This window comes from Mirounga angustirostris, unplaced genomic scaffold (assembly GCF_029215605.1).
Source record: "Mirounga angustirostris isolate CCGP_5_RB_7025 unplaced genomic scaffold, mMirAng1.0.hap1 SCAF_8, whole genome shotgun sequence".
NCBI classification, from domain to species: Eukaryota; Metazoa; Chordata; class Mammalia; order Carnivora; family Phocidae; genus Mirounga; species Mirounga angustirostris.
The window spans coordinates 140,664,889-140,687,478 of NW_026991716.1; the positions used below are offsets into that span (position 1 = coordinate 140,664,889).

The following is a 22,590-nucleotide window of genomic DNA, read 5'->3' on the forward strand; positions in this document are numbered from 1 at the left end:
TGTCAGAATAATCATCTTGTTTCCTGTTACTGTTTTCAGTGAAATAACTGTAATCTTTTTTATTATTTTGGTTTTAAAGTAATTATATTTAACCTTTCTTACTTAGTAGTGTACTGTTAGTTGTAAAGTGTTGAAGGCAGATTATATAGACCGAAGTCAGTTTAGTTGAGTGACACTAAGTCAGGGTTCTGCCCATTAGTTTATCTCATTTTTCAGTGAGAAAGAGGTGATTTATAATAATACCTACCTCTAAGGCTTTAAAAGAATTAACTTTGTAAGATATAAAATGCTGAGTATGAGGCCGTATATGTTTACTTCTGTTAATAATATTAGCTGTGACTTTATTTTTGTATCTCATGCTGTGCTCTAGGAAAAGTTGACCAGTTATGGGGCATTTACTATGATCAGTGCTAAGGAGTATGGAGGTGAGTTTGATTCTAGACTTCTTGGAGCTTTATAGATAGTAATACAAATCAGACTTACTATGTCAGAAGATAAAACGATAGAAGGAAACATCTTGTCTGAGAGGAACTGGGGAAGATTTCATTAAGAGGAGATGATTTTTGAAATTGGGATTTTGATTTGGGGGAGGAAAAAGTAGAAATGTTAAGTCTTTTTCTTTTTTCTTAGTGTACTATCAGCAAGTAAATATTCCAATTTAATATTTTAAAATATCACTTTTTAAAACAAATGACTACTTTTCTATACCTTTAATAATCTTTTCTTACATGTACTAGGTAGTGAAGAGAATAAAACAGTATACAAAATTTCACATAGAATAGCAGAAGGATTCTAATGCTTTGAGGAAGTGTTTCATGCTTCCATGGGCAATAACTGCTTTTATATGGGTAATCGTTAGCAACAGAAACTCATCCCCAGGTTTCCAAAAGGATTTCCTGACAGTTCTTTATTTCTGTTCTCACTCTCTATTTTTGTTAACCGTTATCCAGCCATTGATCTTTAAACTTGCTGGGAAGTGAAATTAAAAATCACTTGATCATTTTTGTCTTTTTAGGGGAAATTCTTCATACATATTTAGTTCAGTCTTTTCACCTTCACTGTAGCATTGTCAAGATCACATTCAGCTTCCCAAATGGTCACAATCCAAAGTTATTTCCGCATACTACAGGCAGCTCAGATCTAGAGAAATCTTGATAATTTTTGGTCGTCATTGGAAGAAACCAATGTTATTTGGCCATAATTTGGCCAGAGTGTGGCCATAACTGGTGATATATAAGTTTAGTTTAGACACAGGGTCATTACACACTTAAATTAGTAGAATTACTGTATGAAAACTGGAAGGAGGACATACCTGACAGTCTTTTAGTATTGTTTATAGGAAATGTTTCTTGTGAAGGAAAAGTATTGAGAATAGTCCCTTTGTTCTTAACTTGGAAAATATTTGACATAACAATAAAAGTTCTTCAAATTTAGTAAATTGTTTCATTATGCTTAATTAATTATTTGAGAGAGAGAGAGCGAGAACGAGTGGGAGGGGCAGAGGAAGAGGGAGTGAATCTCAGGCGGACTTTACACTGAGCACAGAGCCCGATGTGGGGCTTGATCTCATAACCCTGAGATCAGTACCTGGGCTAAAACCAAGAGTCCGACGCTCAACTGACTGCACCACCCAGGCGCCCCTCATTGTGCTTAATTGAATAAGCATTTGTCGAATGCCTGCTTCTTAAAGAATTTCCTGGAGGAGGCTTCAACAAACTGAATATAGACATATTCTAATCTTCATATATTATTAGAAAATAATTTGCTTTGAAAATATGATTGTTGGGGTGCCTGGGTGGCTCAGTCTGTTAAGTGTCCAACTCTTGATTTTGGCTCAGGTCATGATCTTGGTGTTATGGGATTGAGCCCCATGTCAGGCTCCCTGCTTAGCTGGGAGTCTTCTTCTCTCTTTCTCTCAAATAAGAAAATCTTTAAAAAAAGAAAAGGAAAATATGATTGTTGCTGGGCTCAAGTTCAAGTTAAAATTTTTGAGGAACTTGATATCCAGAGTCAGTGAGCAGTTAAATTATGTGAAATCTACTTTATGTCCAGTTTCTCAATGAATATTTCTTACTAATTTAAGATTGTATATACAGCTGGAGATAGTTACATGTTTAAGCTTTATCTCTTGGCTTAAAATGTATATATTCATAAGTGTGTTATTGGAATCTTGGTTTGCTTAAATATGTAACACTTTTGAATTCCTTTCTTGGAAGTTTTGGCATATGAACTTTCACATTAAGAGCACAGTAGGGGCAGAAGTCTTGGGCTCATTTGCCTGACTACAAATGTGCAATTAAAAGAGATTTTTTTTATCAGCAGGGGTTGGTACAATCAGTGTGGTCTGATGTTTCATGTTATAGAATTACTCTGTTGTTCAGATAGATGCTGTAATTAGAACATAATTTTAAACTTCACAGGGCACTGACTCATCAGGTGTTTTTAAGTAGTTCCTCAAATTTTGAGAATTTTTTTGATTTAATATGTTTATGTCACTGCATATAGTAGCTTCAAAAATGAAATGGAGGATGTATAATTGAGAAGGAATGGTTAGAACTTGTTTCAGGACAATGGTTTGAATTAGCCCCAACTCATTTATAATGTTGGATATATTAATTGTGTATTAAGGCCAAATTTTAGTTGTAAGAATCTCACCCATTGAAAACTTTAATAACTGAAGGAATTCTATGTGTTAAGTGGCCACAGGTTTATCATTTTTGTATATTTGTGTCATTGAAATTTGATAGGCAGTTGTCTTATCTAGAAAAAAAGCGTGTTTGTAGACGTAAGAGATCTGTTTTACCAGGTACTTCTCTGCCAGTTGTTGATACTGTTCTTCATGTAACTTATTCAGGAATTCATTTATGGAGAAAGAGCACTTGACTTGGAATTAGGACATAGGACCAACATCAAAAAAACAAAAACCACATTTACCAAATTGTTTGTTTCCTTATCTATATCCAAAGTCCCTACTATCTCTGAATGCTATGCAAGACATGTTAAAATACCACACAAATTTTTAAAGGTAAAATGGTAAAATAGAAAAAGTTCTCAAGATTGAAGATGTCAGTGTTCTGTTTCTGGCTTTTTCACTATTTATGCTATTTTAGGGCAGTTTGCTTAATTAGGGCTCTCATGTAGGTGATGTCTTATGCTAGGAATTAGTGTTGCTACTGCAGGCTCTGAAGTCATTCTGTCAGAACTGACAGAACACTTATTTTCTGCATGACCTGGGCAAGCCATGTCTGTCTCAACCTCCGTATTAACGTGTTAGTAAGAATAATAGTACTGTACTCATATGGCTATTAGAAGGATTGGATGAGCTGGTGTGTTTGTATTACTAAGCATAGTACTTGGCAAGCAGTAAGTGTTTAATAAAAGCTTAGTTACATATCATATCATCACCACCATTGTTATTTTCATTTCTGAATTTCTTCTTCATCACCTGGGAGACTAAAAGTTATTTGAAATTTGTTATTTCTTTATAGTATACTTGTCAAGAATGTAGATCATAATAAAGTATCATTGGTAATTGTATCTATTCTCTAATTAGGAATGAGTGGTATTATAGAGTTCCTTTATATGCTACTAAACTTTAATTTACTATATAAATAAAGCTCTATTGATATTTTGTTAAATGTTGTCTCTGTTATATTAAGATATAACTTTAGTCTTGTCAGCGGTTTTTTTTTTTTTTTTTTTTTTTAAGATTTTACTTATTTATTTTAGAGTGAGAGAGCCAAGCAAGGAGAGTAGCAGAGGGGGAGGGAGAGAGAAATTTTAGCAGACTCCACCACTGATCGTGGAGCCTGGCCCAGGTCTGTATCTCAGGGCTCGAGATCATGACCTGAGCCAAAACCAAGAGTCGAAGGCTTAACCAACTGAGCCACCCAGGCGCCCCTAAGTCTTGGGCAGTTTTAAAAAGACTTTGACCTATTACTGCATTCTTCTGATAGAGTGAAGCAAGGTAGTACTGAGGTGATAGAGTAAAGGAGAAGCACAAAGCACAAACTTTGGATATGAAAATCAGACCTCAGAAGCATTATTGTAGAAAATCTGGGAAAGTTGACTAGAGGAGACCAAAAATAAAAGGGGGTAAAGATTGTCAAATGTAACTGGCAACTTAAATACGAGGTCAAAAAGAAGCAGGCCCAGAAACCAAGATATATAATGAACGGAGGTTATATAGAGGCTTATATAGACAGAGATACAAAAATAATACAGCAAGGCACTGTGGGGAAAGCTGCAGTATACTGATGTATTTTAATGACATTCCTCAATAATAAAAGCTCAGTTGTTCAGTAAGTATTTGTTAAGGGCCAGATACGTGTAAAGTCAGTTATATACATATTATCAAGAGTTTAAAAATCAGTGAGACATGGTTCTAGTATTCAGCTAAGATGAAACTTTCTAATAAGCTAGAACAGGTAATTAAATTGCAGTATGATACTTAGAACAAAAGATAAATAAAAGCAAATATTAAAGAAGGCATTCTGGATATAGGTGATAACTTACATAGTTATGGGTAGCAGAATCCATGTTTGTGAATAGGCCAGTTTATTTACAACATGGAATGAATATAAGCAAGAAATGGCACCTGAAATTTCTGTGGATTGAGTGGGTGGGTATATGTATAGCAGCTTCTCTCTGTCAAGGCATAAATAACCTTATGACTGCATTTCAAAGATTTTTCTACAAAACCAGTTAGTCTTTGTCCTCAAGTTTAAAAAGTCTGCACTTATTAGGATAAAAAATAACTGAGACCCACTTGTAGAGAAGTTTGGAGAAGGGAGATAATGAGCTCCAGTTGAGACATGTTGAGTGCTTTGGAGACAATGACGTCCACATGTCAAGTTGGCAGTTGAATTTGAAGGCCTAGAAATCAGCAGGGATGACTGTGCTGGAATGCAAATTTGGACTGTGTCAATTGGAAAAATATCCAGGTTCTTCTGTATTGTGAAGATTTGGTGGCACATTAAATGACATGACATTGCTCTGGATGATTATAAAACCGACACTGTCATCATGAGTAATAATGAGCTGTTTTTTTCTACATCCTATCTCTGCTGTTGACTCTTGAAATATTATTTGAGGGACACCTGGGTGGCTCAGTTGGTGAAGTGTCTGCCTTTGGCTCAGGTCATGATCTTGGGATCCTGGGATTGAGCCCTTGTCGGGCTCCCTGCTCAGTGGGGAGTCTGCTTCTCTCCCTCTGCCCCTCCTCTTCAGCCCCCCTCCCCGCTTGTGCTTGCTCTCAGTCTCTCAACTAAATAAGTAAAATCTTAAAATATATATATATATATATAATTTGAAATGTAACTGTAGAAAGAAATCAAATACCTTGACCAAAGTTTCTAAGAGATACACCATTTTTGATGTATATCCATTTGCCATCCGTCCTCTCTCCTTCATTTCAACCTTTTATTTGTCCCAAATTATTTATTGAAGTGAGAAAGTTAGGGTGTAGATTCTTAATGTAGCTATTGGGTACAGAAGTATGTACTCTAATCCTACAGTAATTTCTTACTTGTTTTTTTATGACTGAAAGAGAACATCTATGGATAGGTTTTATTGACTTCTATAGTAATTGCCAATTCCATATTGCCTTTATTATCCATTACAGAAACAGAAAACGAACACAGGGAGAAATTGTTTGTATTGAATAATTACTAGGCTTAAAACTCTCACTCTTGAAGGAATTTTCTTAACTCTACCTTAGTTTAGAATGGACTACAATTGGATAAATCTGGCTTCTGGGTAGAATGATCTTAAAAGCTTTTTTTTAAAAATCAAGTTTGATAATGTTCACTTTATGAAGTCTGAGGATGAAAACATGGGTCCCCCCACCCCCACCCCCACTGGAGATTCTTGGTATTTATTCCTTATTGCTACCTTGTGTGCTTAGTTGCTGTTAGTTGATTTTTTTTAGTTTTCATCTTCTTTTTCCATTTTGGTGAGAACCCAGTGGGCCCTTTTCATTTGGAAGCTCTTATCCTTCAGTTTCATTTTAAAAGTATGTATTATGTTAATGACTTTTCTCCCTTCGTTTTTCTTTTTCTTGGTAAGACATCTGTCATTTAGTTTCTGGGCCTTTTGAACTAGTCCTCTAATTTTTATACTGTTCTTCACCATTTTCCCCCTGTGTCTTTGCTGCTACTTGGAGGGAGAGTTTCTAAATTTTTCTCTTCTAATATCTCTATCAAGTTTTCATTTTTACTATCATATTTTTAGTTTCTCAAGTTCCCTTTTGTGTTTTGAATTTTCTTAACAGCATCCTTTATCTGTTTCAAGGATAGTGTCTTCTCTTAACTCTCTGCAGAGTTTCAAATTTTTCTTCTTTCTGGTCAGTGGTTGCTTTCTTGAGGTTGTTTTCTGTTTGTTGGGCTGGTCAGACTCCCAGAGAAAGGTCTTCCAGTCTCCCTTCCCTAGTGTGTGGGCTGACTGCCCTCACTCTAGATGAGGAGTGGGGTAGAAGGCTGGACACCTCAGCCTTCAGTATGTAAGTGATCCTATGAACTGCCCCTCAAAACCCAGTTCTTGGGGCACCGGGTGGCTCAGTCAGTTAAGTGTCTGCCTTCAGCTCAGGTCACAATCCCAGGGTCCTGGGATTGAGCCCTGCATCAGGCTTCCTGCTCAGCAGGGAGTCTGCTGCTCCTTTTTCCTTCTGCCTCCTACCCCCTGCTCATGCTCATGCTCTGTCTGTCTTTCTCTTTCAAATAAATAAATAAATAATAAATAAATCTTTTAAAAAAAAAACCCAGTTCTGTAAAATGAACTCTTTAGGAATATATTTCTTATCTCTTGCTGGGAATAATGGAATGCCAGCTATCTGGGGAGAGGAGAGGTGGAGATTGTCAGCTGCTCCTTAATGAGAATTCAACCAGTCTTCTAGTGTTAGCCCCACCTTTACCCCTACTACTGAGGAAATGCTGCCATTTCCTCAGTTTTTTCCCTGAGGGATGGGATGGGGTGGTCTACAGCAGAAATTGGTCCCTTTTCACCTGGGGTTAGCTAAATCCCTGACTGCTTAGCCCATATGTTTTGTAGTTTCTAAATTGTTTTCTTTCCCATTTTCTTCTTCCTTATGACATAGTTTTGTACATTTTAAACTCTCTACAGTATTCTAGAATTTTAGGAGGGAGTGAAAGTACATGATTACAATAATTTCACCATCTTTGTCTACAAGTTTTTGTTCTTTTTTAAGTGTTTTAAAAACTAAACAAAACCCTTCATTTTGAAGCAAACATTAGGATAGGTATAACTTTCTTTTCAGTTTTTAACTGGCACTTCAGTTATTGAATTAATTAAGAGTATATATTTACCAAGGTGTTTTACAGCTTAAAAATTTATTCAATAAATTCAGTAAAGCACAATGTTAAATTATACTTTAACTTTATTCTCTGTTCCTATGATGCAAATATCTCTTTCTTTTTAAATTCTTTGGCAAATTTTTGTCTTTCCATATATAAAAGTTTCTGTGTTAAGTCACTTATGATTTTAGTTTTTATTTTTACACCTTCCTAAATATTTTGGATTATAAATGTCCCTCAGTTATCACTGTATTAGTATCTGTATTCGTGTCTCACATATATGTGTGTGCGCACGCACGCGCTCACACACACACACACACACACACACACACTAGCTTGTAGTGTCTACTAATTATAACAATTCTAGACTAGTTTGATTGGTTTTTCTTCTCATTTATGTTGTATTTTCCTGCTTCTTTTCATGCCTGTTAATTTCTGATTAGATGCCAAATAGTGTGACTTACCTTTTTGGGTGCATGTCTCCTATTCCTGTAAGTATTCTTGGGCTTTGTTCTGGGACACAGTTTAAGTTAGGAACACTTTTCATCCTTTTAGGTCTTGCTTTTAAGATTTACTTAGGCAGTACCGGAATAGTGCTCAGACCAGGTTTAATTATTTCCCATTACTGAGGCAAGACCTTCTATTTACTTTACCCAGTGTCTGTGAATCATGAAGTCTTTTCACTCTGGCTCTCTGTGAAGAACCCAGCACTTTTACTGAGTCCTGTGGCTGGTTCTTTCTCCAGCCTCTGGTATTTCCTCTTTTACACATGCACTGACTAGTGTTCAGCTGAGTGTTTGAGTGGACCTTGTGCAGATCTCCAGAATTCTTTCAGTATAGCTCTTTCTAGTACTCTTGTCTGAACTCTAGGTGTGTTGGTCTACCTGGATTTTTAGCTTAGTTACCTCAACCCAGAGAGGCAGTCTGGCACCCTTCCCGGGGCTGCAGCCTGGAGACTCCCAAGCCAGAGAGCTGAAGTAATCCTGGGCTTTACTTCATTGATTGGCCATCTCTCAGCCTCACTGTCTTCATTACCTGTTGTTCACAGGCTTGAGAACTGTCATTTCTTGTGTTTAGCCCATTTGTGGTTTTGTGTTTTTTGTTTGTTTATTTGTTTTTTTTTTTTTGGTTGGTTCAGGCAGGAGAGTGAATCTTGTCCATGTTATTTTTATCTTGGCTGGAAGCAGAAGTCCCTTACTCATGAATATAGACACACTTTTTTAGGTTCACCAAAAAATATGAGTCATTTTATTAGATCTATCTACCAAAAAAATGATAAAAAAATACGAATTCTGGTGAAAAAAATGTTAACATTTTTCAACATAAAAATTAAAATCTGTATTTAAAAATTGATTTTCCTTGCCACAGTAGAGGTATGTGTATATACATTTTATGTTCTTTGGCATACAGAGAACCCTGAGGTTCTCAACTTTTTAACTCATTGATACCCTAGTTTCTCATTTTTTCATGGTGTCTGTTCCCTAGGCAAAAGAAAATACTTAATAGGTTTTTTTATTAAATAATTACTTCCAAACAACCTCATTAGTATTTATATAAAAATAACTTAAAGTGAAAAAAATTAAATTTTGTTCATAAATTTTAATTTTTATTCACATCATTTATTAATGGGATCTCTATTTTTCTTGGGTACCATTCAGATTGGCAAACATTAGGGTGCATTTTCATAGTAATGATATTAACAGAAAATACAGGCAGAAACATATACTTGACTATAGAATATATTCCCATTCTTAAAAGGCTAAGGTCCATATATTTTCCTTAGCATGAGCCCTGCAAACATGTAAGTTGTAGTAGAGAGCTGTTTTATTTTATTAGTTCTATTAATTTATGCCAGTTTTTTATCTCCTTTGATTGGAATCTCACAATTTTTTTTAAGGTTTATTTAAATCCAGTTAGTTAATATACAGTGTATTATTACTTTCAGAGGTAGAGTTCAAGGATTCATCATAGCAAAATGATGCAAACATAGCTTAAATAATTGGCAACAGGTTAGTATTAAGAAAGATAAACTCTCTTTGAGAAGAAAAATTGGTAATGTGTTTTGCAAATTTTTTAGGAGGAGCAGAACAGAGGCAAGCCTAATTGGGAGCATCTCAATGAAGATTTACATGTACTGATCACTGTGGAAGATGCTCAAAACAGAGCAGAAATCAAACTGAAGAGAGCCGTCGAGGAAGTGAAGAAATTACTGGTACCTGCAGTAAGTAATAATTTCCAAATCTTTCGATTTGGGGCCCAACCCCTTTTTCCATTTAATTTTTTTTAAATTACTGTAATGTTTATGTTAATAAAGAATAGGTTATTTATTTTTTAGAAATTTTATTTAACCTCATAACATAAAAATAATTTATAACTCATTTACTGTAGTGTAATTGGCAAACATAGACATTGCTCAGATCCTAAAATGGGAAAGCCTGTTTACTTTGGGGGAAGGAAATGTTGTGAGGGGAGCAAACTCAGTTGGTGTCCTACTTTCCAAAGGTATTATTATTATTGCATCACTCTATTATAGGGTAAGAAAGTAGGTGCATTATCATTAGGGTGATGAAAGCTTTATTTTTTTGGGAGGGGGGAGCAATTTCTCATTGTAAGCAGGTAATGAGTGTACAGAAAAGTCTGTACAACTAATATTTATGTCGGAGGACCTGTGTTAGTAAGAGCACATTGTTTGAGTTGCCTGTGGGTTCCAGGTACCCTCCTGGCATGTCCCTGTTTCACATAGAAAGATTTCTGTTCCATAGTGAAATTTTCCCATAATATGATAAAATTTTCTTTTAGGAAAATAGGAGCTAACTTTTGCTGATCTGTCAGGCACCATTCTGAGTACTTTTCACACTTCATTTCATTTAATGTTTTTTTCTAAGATACTAAAAACTATTTAAGTTCATATTTAGGGATCTTAGGTAAAACACTGAAAGTAATTTTGGAGGGTGAAGTCTCATAAAGAAATGACCCCAAACACCTTTGTTCTCATCCTCCCTCCCTTCCATCCTCCATCTCCCCCTCCCTCCCCAGCCCCCTTCTTTTTGTCTTTTCCTCATTATTAAACAACCCTTTAGTAACTCCTCATTTAGAAATGATGATTGCACTCACTCCCAGAGTATTATTTTTCCCATGGAAAATGAAAAATAAGTAACTACTATTTTCAGAGTCATTTTAAAAATATTTTTTATGTTGGTAAAAATGATAGAAATGTGGATCCTAATTTGCTGTTGGAAAAACTAGGAATACTGTTAATATTCTGTCAAACAAAAATTTATTGACATTTACATAAATGAGTATGGCGTCTGTTGTTCTTTATTCCCCAGATAATCTGTTCTATAAATAAACTTACAAGCTATAAACATTTTTCATTTAGCGGACAAAACTAACTACTTGGAAGAAAAGAATTTCACATAACTTTTGTTCAATAGATCTTATGAACAGGTTAAATTATAAACTAAAATATATAGTTGTATACTATTGAACCATATAGTCTTCCTCCTTTTCCTTAATAATTATGCAGTTTTGAAAGGCTATAAAGAAAAGGGCTTTTTTCTAAGTCTATTGGACTATTAGTCCCATGATCAGAAAGTTATTTAACATTACTTTTATTGCTGTATATAGCTGAAAATGCTCAGCTCACGTAATACTAAGAACATAAGTTCACCTAATATAGCAAATAGACTGGGCGTCTGATAATTAAAGCTCTTACTGACCTATTATTTTATTCCAGCCATTCTGTGAACTACTTCAGTTCTCAAAGTTATTAACCTGGGGAAGAGCATCATATTAGAAGCTGTGTTAGTAACTAGCTATGTGTCTTTTATAGAGTTAGTAAATTTCTGTCTGTTTCATCATTTACAAAATGAGAATTGAAGTAAATGACTTTTAAGGACCATTTTGGTTTTAAAGTTGTCTTTGGACAGTAGAATAGATAGTAGAAGATAAAAAATGGCAGAAGCTTTTTTAAAACTTCATACAATTTATATTTTAAAGGCAAAGAGTCCTTTTGATGATAAATCTCTCTCTATGGAAGTACTTTTAGGATTGTTACTAATTACCACCTCTGAAGTAATAAAACTTTCTTAGAATTACAATTGTAGACTAAAAGTACTTTAAGATGTGGCCTCAATAAAGTGATTTAACTTTGTAGCAATTTCTTAATCCTGTCCATTTTGTCAGATATGCTTGTTATAACATGACTGCTATACCTGGGAATTTATTTTCATTAAACTCAACATTATTATACATTTCTGGTGATGGTGCTCTGATAAGCAAAGGTTTAAACAAAACAGAAGCTTTACAACCCTGAAGTTATCAAGTGATTTGGGCTTTTACTTATAAGTTCTTGGGAGACAGAATTACATCGTATTTGAAAGCTGACTTCTGGATTTGAATCCCATCTTTGTGGCTTTTTCTGTCTCCCTTTTCTCATCTGTAAGATTGGAACATCACTGAACTCTCATGTCATTATTGTGAAATTAGATAATACATGGAGAATGCTTAGCATAATACCTCTGTTTCATAAAAGTTTGCTGTAGTTTTTTGATGCTAAATAATATTGTTTTATAATTGTATAGGTTTACATACTGTTCTTTCTAAGTGCTGATTATAAAATAATGCATTAATTCAGAATTGGAGAAAATACAAGTTCCTTCTCAACTCATTCTTTTTAAGTAAAATTGGTTTGACCCTTATAAAAAAATTCACTGTGAGGCTCCTTACAGAACCCTTTAGTTTATTGCTGCTTAAATATTTTCAAAACAGTATTTTTGGATTGAAAATGTGGACCCATCTTGATCTTCTGAAAAGAATTCACATATAAATTCACATATAAATTGATTAATTTGATTGGGTTTTTTCCTGTTCATGTAAAAGTTATAAAGGGAAATGATATGGAGACTAGCATTTATTTTAAAATGTATTATTTAAGGTGCCCTCGTATCAGATTCAGAATTGCAGAAAAGAATTATTGCCGCAACTCAGTTGGATTTGACTGAGTTGAAGGGTTGTCAGAATCACTGCATGAAAGACAACACATTTCTTATCAGCATTGACATTTTGTCTAGCCTCAGATTGTCCCTCCAGTGAGCTGCCAATAGATCATTTTAATTTGTTTTTATATTACATGAAAACTTTTTGAAACATTTTTGTGGTTTTCGTGTCTCAGAATTTATCTTGAGAATAATGATACTCAAAATTCTGTTGATCATTTCACTCTCAGTGCTTACTTAACATGTCCGTTAACAGTAACTTTCAGTTGTGCCTTTCCTGTCTCTTCATATCCTACATGTAGTTTGGAGTCTCTAACTGTTATCAGGTGTCCAGAAAAATACCAAATTCAGTCAAGTTTACTTGCTGCATCCCTCAAATATGCTCATGTCCTTTTGCCCTCATTTTCTTTACCCTTATGTCAAGCCAGAGTTACTCAAAACCCCACAGCCAGCATTTGTCCTTGTAGTTTTGGACCCCACAAACCCATCCTTCATAACCTTTACGTGCTTAAAAAAGCCTCTTGGTGGTTCCCTCTTACTCCAAGAGGAGAACGGAGAATTCTTTAACATGGCTTTACAATCGATTTGCCTTAGGTTATCTTTCAGTCTTCATTTTTCACTCCCCACCCCTACCCCAAACCTAAAGTACACACACATAGACACACATACCACACTAGACCCACAGGTTGATTCTGTATTTATTTGATTTCTTGAAACTTCAGTCTTCTCATTTCTGGGCCTTTGAGTTTATTCAATAAATGTTCATTGTGTGCATTTACTGTGTCAGCTGTTGAAGATACAGAGAGAGTAAATCTGACTAGCAAAGTGTCTACCGTCTTGAAGCTTACCTTCTGGTTGGGGGGATGGGGCAGCTTGGATTACTGACAATAAACTAAAAGAAATATAAACTGTATTAGGTTGTACTAAAATGTGAAGGGAAAAAAAAGCAGGAAATCAAGAGCCATGGATTAAGGAAATATTTTATATGAGATGATTAGAGAATGCCTCTTAGAAGGTGACATTTGGGAAAACAAAAAACCTAATTGAAATGTGATGTAATCATTTGGATATCCAAGGGGTTTCCAAGCAAAGAGAACAAAAGTGTGATAGCCCAGAGATATTTTTGAGGTGTGTCGAAGGGGGTCCATTGAGGAGCATAGGGAGCAGGTGGAGAGTGGTGGGAGGTGAAGTTGGGGGAAATGGGGGAGATGGCAGGTTACAGAGGCCTGTAGGCCATGATAAGGATATTAGATTTTAGTCTGACATGAGAAGCTCTTGGAGGAGTTTGAGGAGAGGAATAACACGGTCTAATTTGTATTTTAAAGGATCGTTCTGAATAGAGGACACACTTTGAGGGTGATGGAGAAAGCGGAGATGCCAAGGCACAAGCATTTGTATTTTATGAATGAGGTGAAAGTGCTGTGGGGCTAGTGTTGAAGGGGCTGAGTGGTAGTAGATACGGGATTTATTTCCAAAGTAAAGCTAGCAGGAATTTCGATGGATTGGGTGTTGTGTGTATGTGAAGACTTCAAGGTTTTTACCCTGAGTAATTGGACTTGTTTCCTGTTTATACTGTTAGGGGAGCAGGTTTGAGAGGGAAGTCAAAAAATTGGGTTTGGAAGTGCAAATGTTGAGATACCAAATGTTAAATGGGCGTTTGGTTATAACAATCAGATTAGGTGAGAAGATGGGACTATGTCAAGTTTGAAGTTGTCATCGTATCAAAAGCTTTTAGAACCAGGAGGCTGGATGCTATTATCTAAGAATTGGATAAAGGTGAAGAATAGTCTGGGGACTCAGCTCCAGGTACTTCACCAAATAGAGATCAGGAAGAAGAGGAGGATCCCGCAAAGGAGACCAAAGAGAGGAGCCACTGAGGTTGAGGGAAAACCAGGAACATGGAGTCCTGGAAGCCAAGTGAAGGAGTTTGTTGCAGACGATTGTTCAGTTGAGATAAGAATTGGGAGTTAATCACTGGATTTGGCAAGTAGTGGTCATTGGTGATCTCACCAGTTGATTTATTTTTTTTTAGATGATGGTTTTAAAATTAAGCCTAATTGCCTGGGTTCAAGAAAGTATGGGACAAGAGGAAAAGGAGCTGGAATTTTTTCCCCTAAGATTTTATTATTTATGTAAATGATTCTTTCAGTACTGTTGGCCTTGCAGGTCTTTTATTGATTGCTTCACTGTCTGTGATCTTTTTCTCCATTCTACATCAGCTTCCCACTCCATGATGGCTCCTTGGATCTTTTGAGGGCCCCATAAAACAGTAGAATGTCCAGCAGTAGACATTTCCTTCTCTTCATTGAGAAGATGCTGCATAAATTTGGCAAGCAGGGTAATTAACTTGTGCATGTATACTTGTAGGATAAATCTCTTGAAGTAGAATTATTAGGTTAGAGGGTAAGTGCATTTTAATTTTTTTTTTTAAGATTTTATTTACTTGAGAGCTAGGGTACTATGTGGGGGTGGAGGGGCAGAGGGCGAAGGGCCTGATGCAGGGCTCAATCCCAGGACCCTGAGATGAGGACCTGAGCCAAAGGTAGATGCCTAACCAACTGAACCACCCAGGCGCCTGGTGCATTTTAAATTTTAATACATAATTCATAAATTGCCTTCCAGAAAATTTATACCGATTTATAGTCCTGCCAGTGTTTTATGAAAATGATTGTTTCCCAACACAGTCTAAAACCTTGTTTTAACCAAAGTCCTAAATCTTTGCTTTCTCTAAACAAAAATAATTTTAATAAGCCCTTTAATTACAAAAATGTGAATAAAATACTTCTTACGGTTCTTATAAAATGTTTGGTTTTTTAGGTTTTTATATTAAGCAGCTGTGTGATATTACAGATATTTTTGTAACAAAAAACAATATTTTTACCTTTATGTTGATATCTTGAACAGGTACACAGTCCCTAGTTTCATATTGTTTCTATGGAGAATATGATTCAGATTACATCTACATTCACAGAATAAATCTATAGCTAAAGTGTGGAATTGTCTTTGTATTATTACAGTATAAATGTTTCTTACCTAACCGTATAGGTTAAGTTGATTTTTGGAAAGAAATAGATGTATAAAGAGTTGCATGTATTTTAATGGTTTTTTTGCCCGTTTTGTTTAATGTTATTATAGCAAAAGATCTATCCCTGGCTTGAGGGACCCGGGCAGGGGAGGAAGGGAGCGGAAAGCAGAGACTTTTTGCTTTATCTGAAATTTCTTAATTAAATGTAATAAATAGTTGATTTTGTATCTTGTATCTGCTGATTTTTAAGATTTAAAAAATCTGGGTAAAGATTGTACCTATACTCGGTGTGACAGGGTTCTAATTTTCCACAGATTTTGGTGATTTTAATGTGTCCCCATTAATTCACATAACACTACACATAACTAAATGTTTAGTAAACCAGTTCAAACCTTTAAATTCAAATTGGGTTTCAAAACAACCTTATGAAATAGGTCCTCTCCCCCCCCCCCTCCATTTTTCTAACAAGCACATGGACTCAGAGAAACCTTAGCATCATTAGAGCACTTGGTAATTTTTTTTTTTTTCAGGAAATAGTTCAAAAATCTTATTTTATTGCAAAGGTAAGGGGTTGTTGAGATGACTCACACTTCATTAGTAAAGTCTGAGCATTAGGCATGGTTTGATTTTGTTTCTTAAATCATAAATCAAACCATAATTAGGGAAGAATAATTTCTCTAGTTACAGGTAATGTTTTTATCTGACATGTATAAGTCTGTTACCACCGAATATCTGCTAAATATATCTTTTTATTTTAAGTAGTCTGTTCTGTTGTTTGAAGCTTATTTTCATAACCTGAACTATGCTTTTTCAGATTTTTGAGGCCTTCACTATGCTATTATAATTACAACGTGATCTTCTGTGAAAATTTAAACTATACTCACTGATAAAAAAAGGACTATAGAACAGTGTCCTAATTTTGCTGAATATAATATAAATAAAAATATATTTTTATTATATAAAATTACGTAAATATAAATTATATAAATATAAAAATAAACATAAATCTAACTTCAAAGTACTTCTTGAGCCCATGTATTCCTGCCACCCAGTTGAAGTAATCTCTCTGCCCACTGTTAGTTTTACTCCATTTAATTCTCCCGTAAGTTAGTAAGAGTGATTTTAAAAACAATATGTAAATCCTATTAAAGATATGACTTGCCATTTCACTTAGAATAAAATTCAAGCTCTATACTGGCCTCTGCAAGTAGGGCATCAAGTGAGCTGCTATCTGGTATGAAACTGTTGTGTGGTGAGGAAGTGACTCAATTGTAAACAGGTAGTTGTGAAAACATGTAAAGTCAAAGAAGGAAAATGTTAATGAAATAATTTAGGATTTTGGATAGCTCTGTGTGACTATAAAGTTTAATTTCCACATGTGTTATTTTTTTCTAAGTTATTTTATAAATGGGAGAAAAAATTTTGAAGTACAAGGATGGAGTAGAAAGAAGTGAGCAAAGACAAAAAATCACTTTTTCTAAAATGATTTTGAGGAAATCCTCAAACTGACCAGTAGAATTTTGCTAAATATGCAGGTAGAATATTAAGGAAAGCATTTATAGGAAGAAACTGTGTGTTGTGACATGCTTTAATATAGTGATAGCCTTCTTATTTTAAGTGTACCCTATAAGGAAATTAGTGTTACATGGAATTATTTAGGGATTTGTGATTTCTGGTTTTATATAACTGCTTTATTATATAAGTTAATTGAGTAGGAAAAAAAACCCTGTAGTTTTCATGATTCGTATGGAATTTTACAATATGGATTATTTACTAATTTTTCCCTAATATTTAAGACAGGATATGTTGATTATTTGTGTTTGATGGTAGGATTTACTGCAAAGTGGCACTGTAACTTGCTTTTCTACAAATTTTTGGATCTTCAACTGAAATTGTATGATAGTTACTAATTTAATATAGCCTTTATGATGAATTATTTTGTAGTTAGACAAATTATATTTTAAGTAGATTATTTAGTTCTTATATATGTAAACCTTAGGCTTTTACATATATATTGAACTTTATTATAATTAGGAAGCTTTCTTCAGGTGACGTTTTAATGCTTATTCTTATACACATCATAATTCTCACACTTTTTTTCTGTGATCCCTTCAAAATAAACTGGGCTGTTAAATTTCTTGGCTGAATTTCTTCTTAAAATCTTAGGATTTACCTAATATGCTTATACAAGTATACAGAATTCAGTGAACTGTGAAATAATGACTTCTTACCTTTATACATTTTCAAGTCACTTTAACATGTATTTGATCCTTAGAGAAAGCTTGTATATTAATTTACTCATTTACCAATTCTGTCATCAGATGTTTTCATTTCCTTTATAATTGCTACAGTGATATTGTAATATGTTATAAATTTCCAGTTCATTTTGCCTTTTGTAACACAGTAAACCTGTTTGTAATTAATTTGGTTTTGATATGCTCATGTATATATTAGCATAGATCATAGATCAATTGTCTACTATTTTAATGATTCAAGCTTTTAGTCTAGGATGGGTGAAACCATTGGAGGGCTTTGAGGAGAGAGGAATGACATGATCTGATTATTATTTTTCAAGGATTACTTGACCTGCTCTGTTTAAAACAGAGTAAAGAGTATAAGAGTGGAAGAAAGGAAGCTCTCAAAGGAGCCTGCAAATTATGGCCCATGGGCCAAACCCGTCCTCCCACCTGTGTTTGAATAACCCACGAGCTAAGAATGGTGTTTGTATTTTTAATGGCTGGGGGAAAATCAGGAGAAGGATACTTCATGAAATGTGAAAATTGTATGAAATTCAAATTTCATTGTCCATTAAAAAGTTTTATTGAAACACAGCCATGCTTATTCATTAACATATTGTCTGTGGCTGCTTTTGTGCTTCAGTAGTAAGTTGAGTAACTGCAGCAGAGACCATATACCCAGAAAAGGCATTTACTGTCTGTCTCATTACAGAGAAAGTTTGCGAATTCGTGGACTATTGCATTAATCCACAAGAGTGGTAATGATGAATTGGGCCAAGATAGCTGTAGAAGTGAAGTGTGGTCTGATTCTGAGCTTATTTTTAAAGTGAAGCTGGCAAGTTTTGCTAATGGATTGTCTATGGGATGTTAGAAAGCAAGGAGTCAGGGATGACAGCAAGGATTGTAGACTGAACAACTGGAAGGATGTAATTGCTATTACCTTGATAAAGAAGACTTCAGTGGGAACAGACTTTGAAGAGATTATCAGGAGCTCAGGTTTGGACCTAGTAAGTTTGAGGTAATAGTTGGCTACCCAAGTGCAGCTATCCTAGTATTTTTTTCAGATTAACAAATACTTATTCCAGGTTGACTGTGTTTTAGGGCACTAGGATCCAGAAAATTATTGGCAAGATCCTTAATATTTAGGGCAGTGACATTTCCCTAACTGTATTCCATGAGACAGACACTTTCCATAGGTATTCCAGGTAAAGGAAGCCTTTAATATGCTAGTAAGTATTGTGAAGCTCTGGTAGGAACCATTTCCAAATTTAATTGACCATCAAATTTTTTTGCTGAGAGTGCATTCACATCTAGTGTTCTAGAGATATACATGTTTAAGAAATAATCTGGCAGCTCATGGGTCTGATTTAAATACAGTTGAGCTGTTTCTCAATGCTGAAGAATAGTCATTTTGAATACTTGAGGGAAAGGAATTTAAGGGTTTTTTTTTTTCCATTATTATACATAAATTAAAACACATTCATTTTAAGTATACAGTTTGAGTTTTGACAACTGTATATCACAGTCAAGATTTCCTTCACCCTGAATGAAGGGGGGGGGACATCGGAGGGAGAGACAAACCATGAGAGACGATGGACTCTGAAAAACAAACTGAGGGTTCTAGAGGGGAGGGGGGTGGGGGGATGGGTTAGCCTGGTGATGGGTATTAAAGAGGGCATGTTCTGCATGGAGCACTGGGTGTTATGCACAAACAATGAATCATGAAACACTACATCAAAAACTAATGATGTAATGTATGGTGATTAACGTAACAATAAAAAATTAAAAAAAAAAAGATTTCCTTCACCCCTTTGCATCAATTAACCACCTCCTCCTGCTGCCTCCAGGCAACTGCTGGGATTAGTTCCGCCCACCCCCTTTTGATGGTCTCAAAACTTCTATTTTCCCCCAGCTTTATTGATATATGATTGACCAATAAAAATTATATATGTTTAGGTGTGTGTTTTTTTTAAGGTGTGTGTGATGATCTATATATACATTGTGAAATGGTTATCACAGTAATTACAACACATCCATCACCTCACATAGTTATTTTTTGTGTGTGTGGTAAGAACACTTAAGATCTACACTAGCAAATTTCAAGTATACAGTAAAGTTAACTGCAGTCACCATGCTGTATGTAAGTCTGTAGAACTTACAGCTGAAGGTTTGTATCCTTTGATGAATGTCTCCCCATTTCTCCCACCCCCCACCTCTTCGTAGCCACTGTTCTACTCTTTGGTTGTATGAATTCAACTTTTTTGGACTCAGTGTTGCATTTACTATATTTCATATAAATGAAAAAATTTTTGTGCCTGCCTTTTTTCATATAGCATGGTGTGACAGTTTTTTGAAGTTCATCCATGTTTTTGCATGTATCATGCATGTATCAGTGGGCTCTACCTTTTTGTTGATAATTAGTATTTCATTGAATAGATAAACCAGTCTATCCTTTCACCTGTTGTAATTTTAATTTTTATTTCTCCAAAGACAAATGATCTCAAGCATCTTTCCATGTTCTTCTTGACAATTTATGTATCTTTGGTGAAGTATCTGTTTAAACCTTCTGTCTTTTTATTGACTTGTTCTTTTTTTTGGTTCTAACAATTCTTCATATAATTTGGGAATAAATTCTTGGTCAGTTATTCTACTCAGTGGCTTGCTTTTTTTTGTTTTCTGATTTTGTGGGAAGGCTTTTAATTATAAATTCAGTTTTATTCATAAATATGAAACTTGTCAGGTTTTTTCTTGTTTTTATATTTTTCAAGGAGTTTGTCATCTAAGTTAAGTTTTTGTCATGAAGTTGTTCCCTTTTTATCTTTTTAAGTTCTGTAGAATCTGTGGTAGTGTTCTTTCATTCATGACATTAGCAATTTGTGACTTTTCTTATTTTCTTGATAAGCCTAGCTCTAGAGTTTTATTAATTTTATTGATATTTTCTAAGGACCAACTTTTGGTTTTGTTGATTTTTCTCTATTCTACTTTCTTCTGCCGTAAAGATACAAGTTTCTCTCTATAATGCTTTAGCTGCTTCCAAAAAATAATGTTATATTGTATTTTCATTACCATTCAGTTCAAAATATTTTTAAATTTCCTTTGTAATTTCTAATTTGACCTATGAGTTATTTTCACATGTTTCCAGATATTTGGGACTTTTCTATTTATCTTACTACTGTGACTGATTTCTAATTTAATTTTTTTCTTAGAGAATATATTCTTTAAGACTTTAGTCTTTTTGAGTCTAATTAGGACTTTTTATAGTCCAGCATATGGTATGTTATGAATATCCCACATACACTTCAAAACATGTTTATTTTGCAATAGTTGGGTATATGTTCTGTAAATGTTGTTTAGATGAAGGTGATTGAAAATGTTCACGTTTCTCCTATTCTTAGCCATTTTCCCTACTTTTGTGAATTACTGAAAGAGATGTATAAAAATGTTCATTGTGAAAATATGCACAATAATATATTGTCCTTGAAAATACTGAAATAGCAAACTAATTTGGTATATGCACATGGGTACATGTGTGTATATGTATGTGTGTGTATGAATAGCTTACACAACCTGTATGAACAGGGTTTAGCATCATTGAAAGATGTCACTCTACATTTTATATAATGACAATTTTCCCCTTTAATTTTGAAGTCTTTGTTTTTTTCCTCAAAAAAATGCCACTTAACTTCATGCAACACATTTTCTAGAGAGATAGTACCAAGCAGTATATAGGTGGCAGTCAGTGTTAGAGAAGATGTTAACTGAATTTACAAGAAGGTGTCACCATGGACTGGGTGCTTAGGGAAGAAGACTTCACATAGGTAGGTGAGGCTTGACCTGGAACTTTAAGACACAGGACTCATACAGACAGAACATCAGTGTGTTTGTGTGTCAGGTCATTAAAAGTGGTGACAGATGCAGTAGTAGGGTTGCACAAATCATGCATGGTCAGGGACTGTCACTTGGAGCTTTTATTTCCTTATTTGTAAAATTAGGCTATTATTTATTGCTCAGTTGCCTTAGAATGACTTTTTTAAAGGTAAAAATTACTATTTTAGTTATATGGAATTATAAGACATTTTCTTTTTTAAAAAATACATCTGGTATGGACTGGTTACCTCAACTACATCATTGACTGTGGCAATTATAAGCTCAGTTACTGGTCACAGGAGGCACCACACAGAAAGAAAGTAATTCTATTCCTTACCTACAAAATGTAACCTCATTGCTAATCCACAATCTTACTTTATAGGTTTTTGATTACAGTAGCATAAGAAGAAGATTATAAAACCATATATTAATGTTACTAAAATGTAACATCGTATATAAAAGTCTGTTTCCCCTCCCTCCTTCTCTTCTTCCCTCCAACTTTTCTCTCCCACTCTCCCTCTTCCTTTCTCCTCTCTCTAAATCTATCCATCCCCCTCTCTCCTTCTGTCCATCTTGCTCTCTCCCACTCCCCCTCTTTCCATCTTTCTTCCTCTCTCTCTCTCTCTTTCTCCTGCTCCCTCCTCCTCTCTCTCTTTCTCTCTCCCTCCCTCTCTCCCTCTCTCCCTCTCTCTTTTCCATCTTTCTCTTTCTCCCCCCCACACTCACTCTCTCTTTCTCTCACTCATTCACTCACTCACTATGGGAATGCATCTATTATCTCAGCTGATCAGATACCATCTCTCTTTCAATTAATTCTCATTCCAGTTAGTTGTAAAATAATACTATTTCTCATCATTAGCTAAGACCTTACATGGGTACATATCCTATGATGTTTTCTAATCTTCTCCTAAGGAACCTCAAAAACACTAGAATAGTGGAAGCAGGGGGGGATATTGTGCCAGACTTCTGTTGATATGAAGACTGAGAAAGTAGAGGGGAGGCATATTATGGCCAAATATCCTCTTTCTCACTATAATTTTTCTTCCCTTTCAGTAGGAACAGAGGTAAAGATTACTGTTAAGGAGGTAAAATACTAAACGGAAAGACTAAATGAGCAGTACCAACCTTGTATTAGAGAAATTAATGTTTCTAGG

The 22,590-nt window shown here is 34.9% G+C and overlaps 1 protein-coding gene across 9 annotated transcripts in view; it reads left to right on the forward strand.

The window, feature by feature from the left end:
• The window catches only part of QKI (QKI, KH domain containing RNA binding), a 160,216-nt gene that overhangs the window by 103,117 nt on the left and 34,509 nt on the right, over positions 1-22,590 (forward strand). For all 9 annotated transcript variants that reach the window (XM_064598334.1, XM_045865863.2, XM_045865859.2 and 6 more), the window contains one exon: positions 9,388-9,531. In XM_064598334.1, the coding sequence (XP_064454404.1) occupies positions 9,388-9,531 (144 nt within the window). The remainder of the gene's footprint in view (positions 1-9,387; positions 9,532-22,590) is intronic.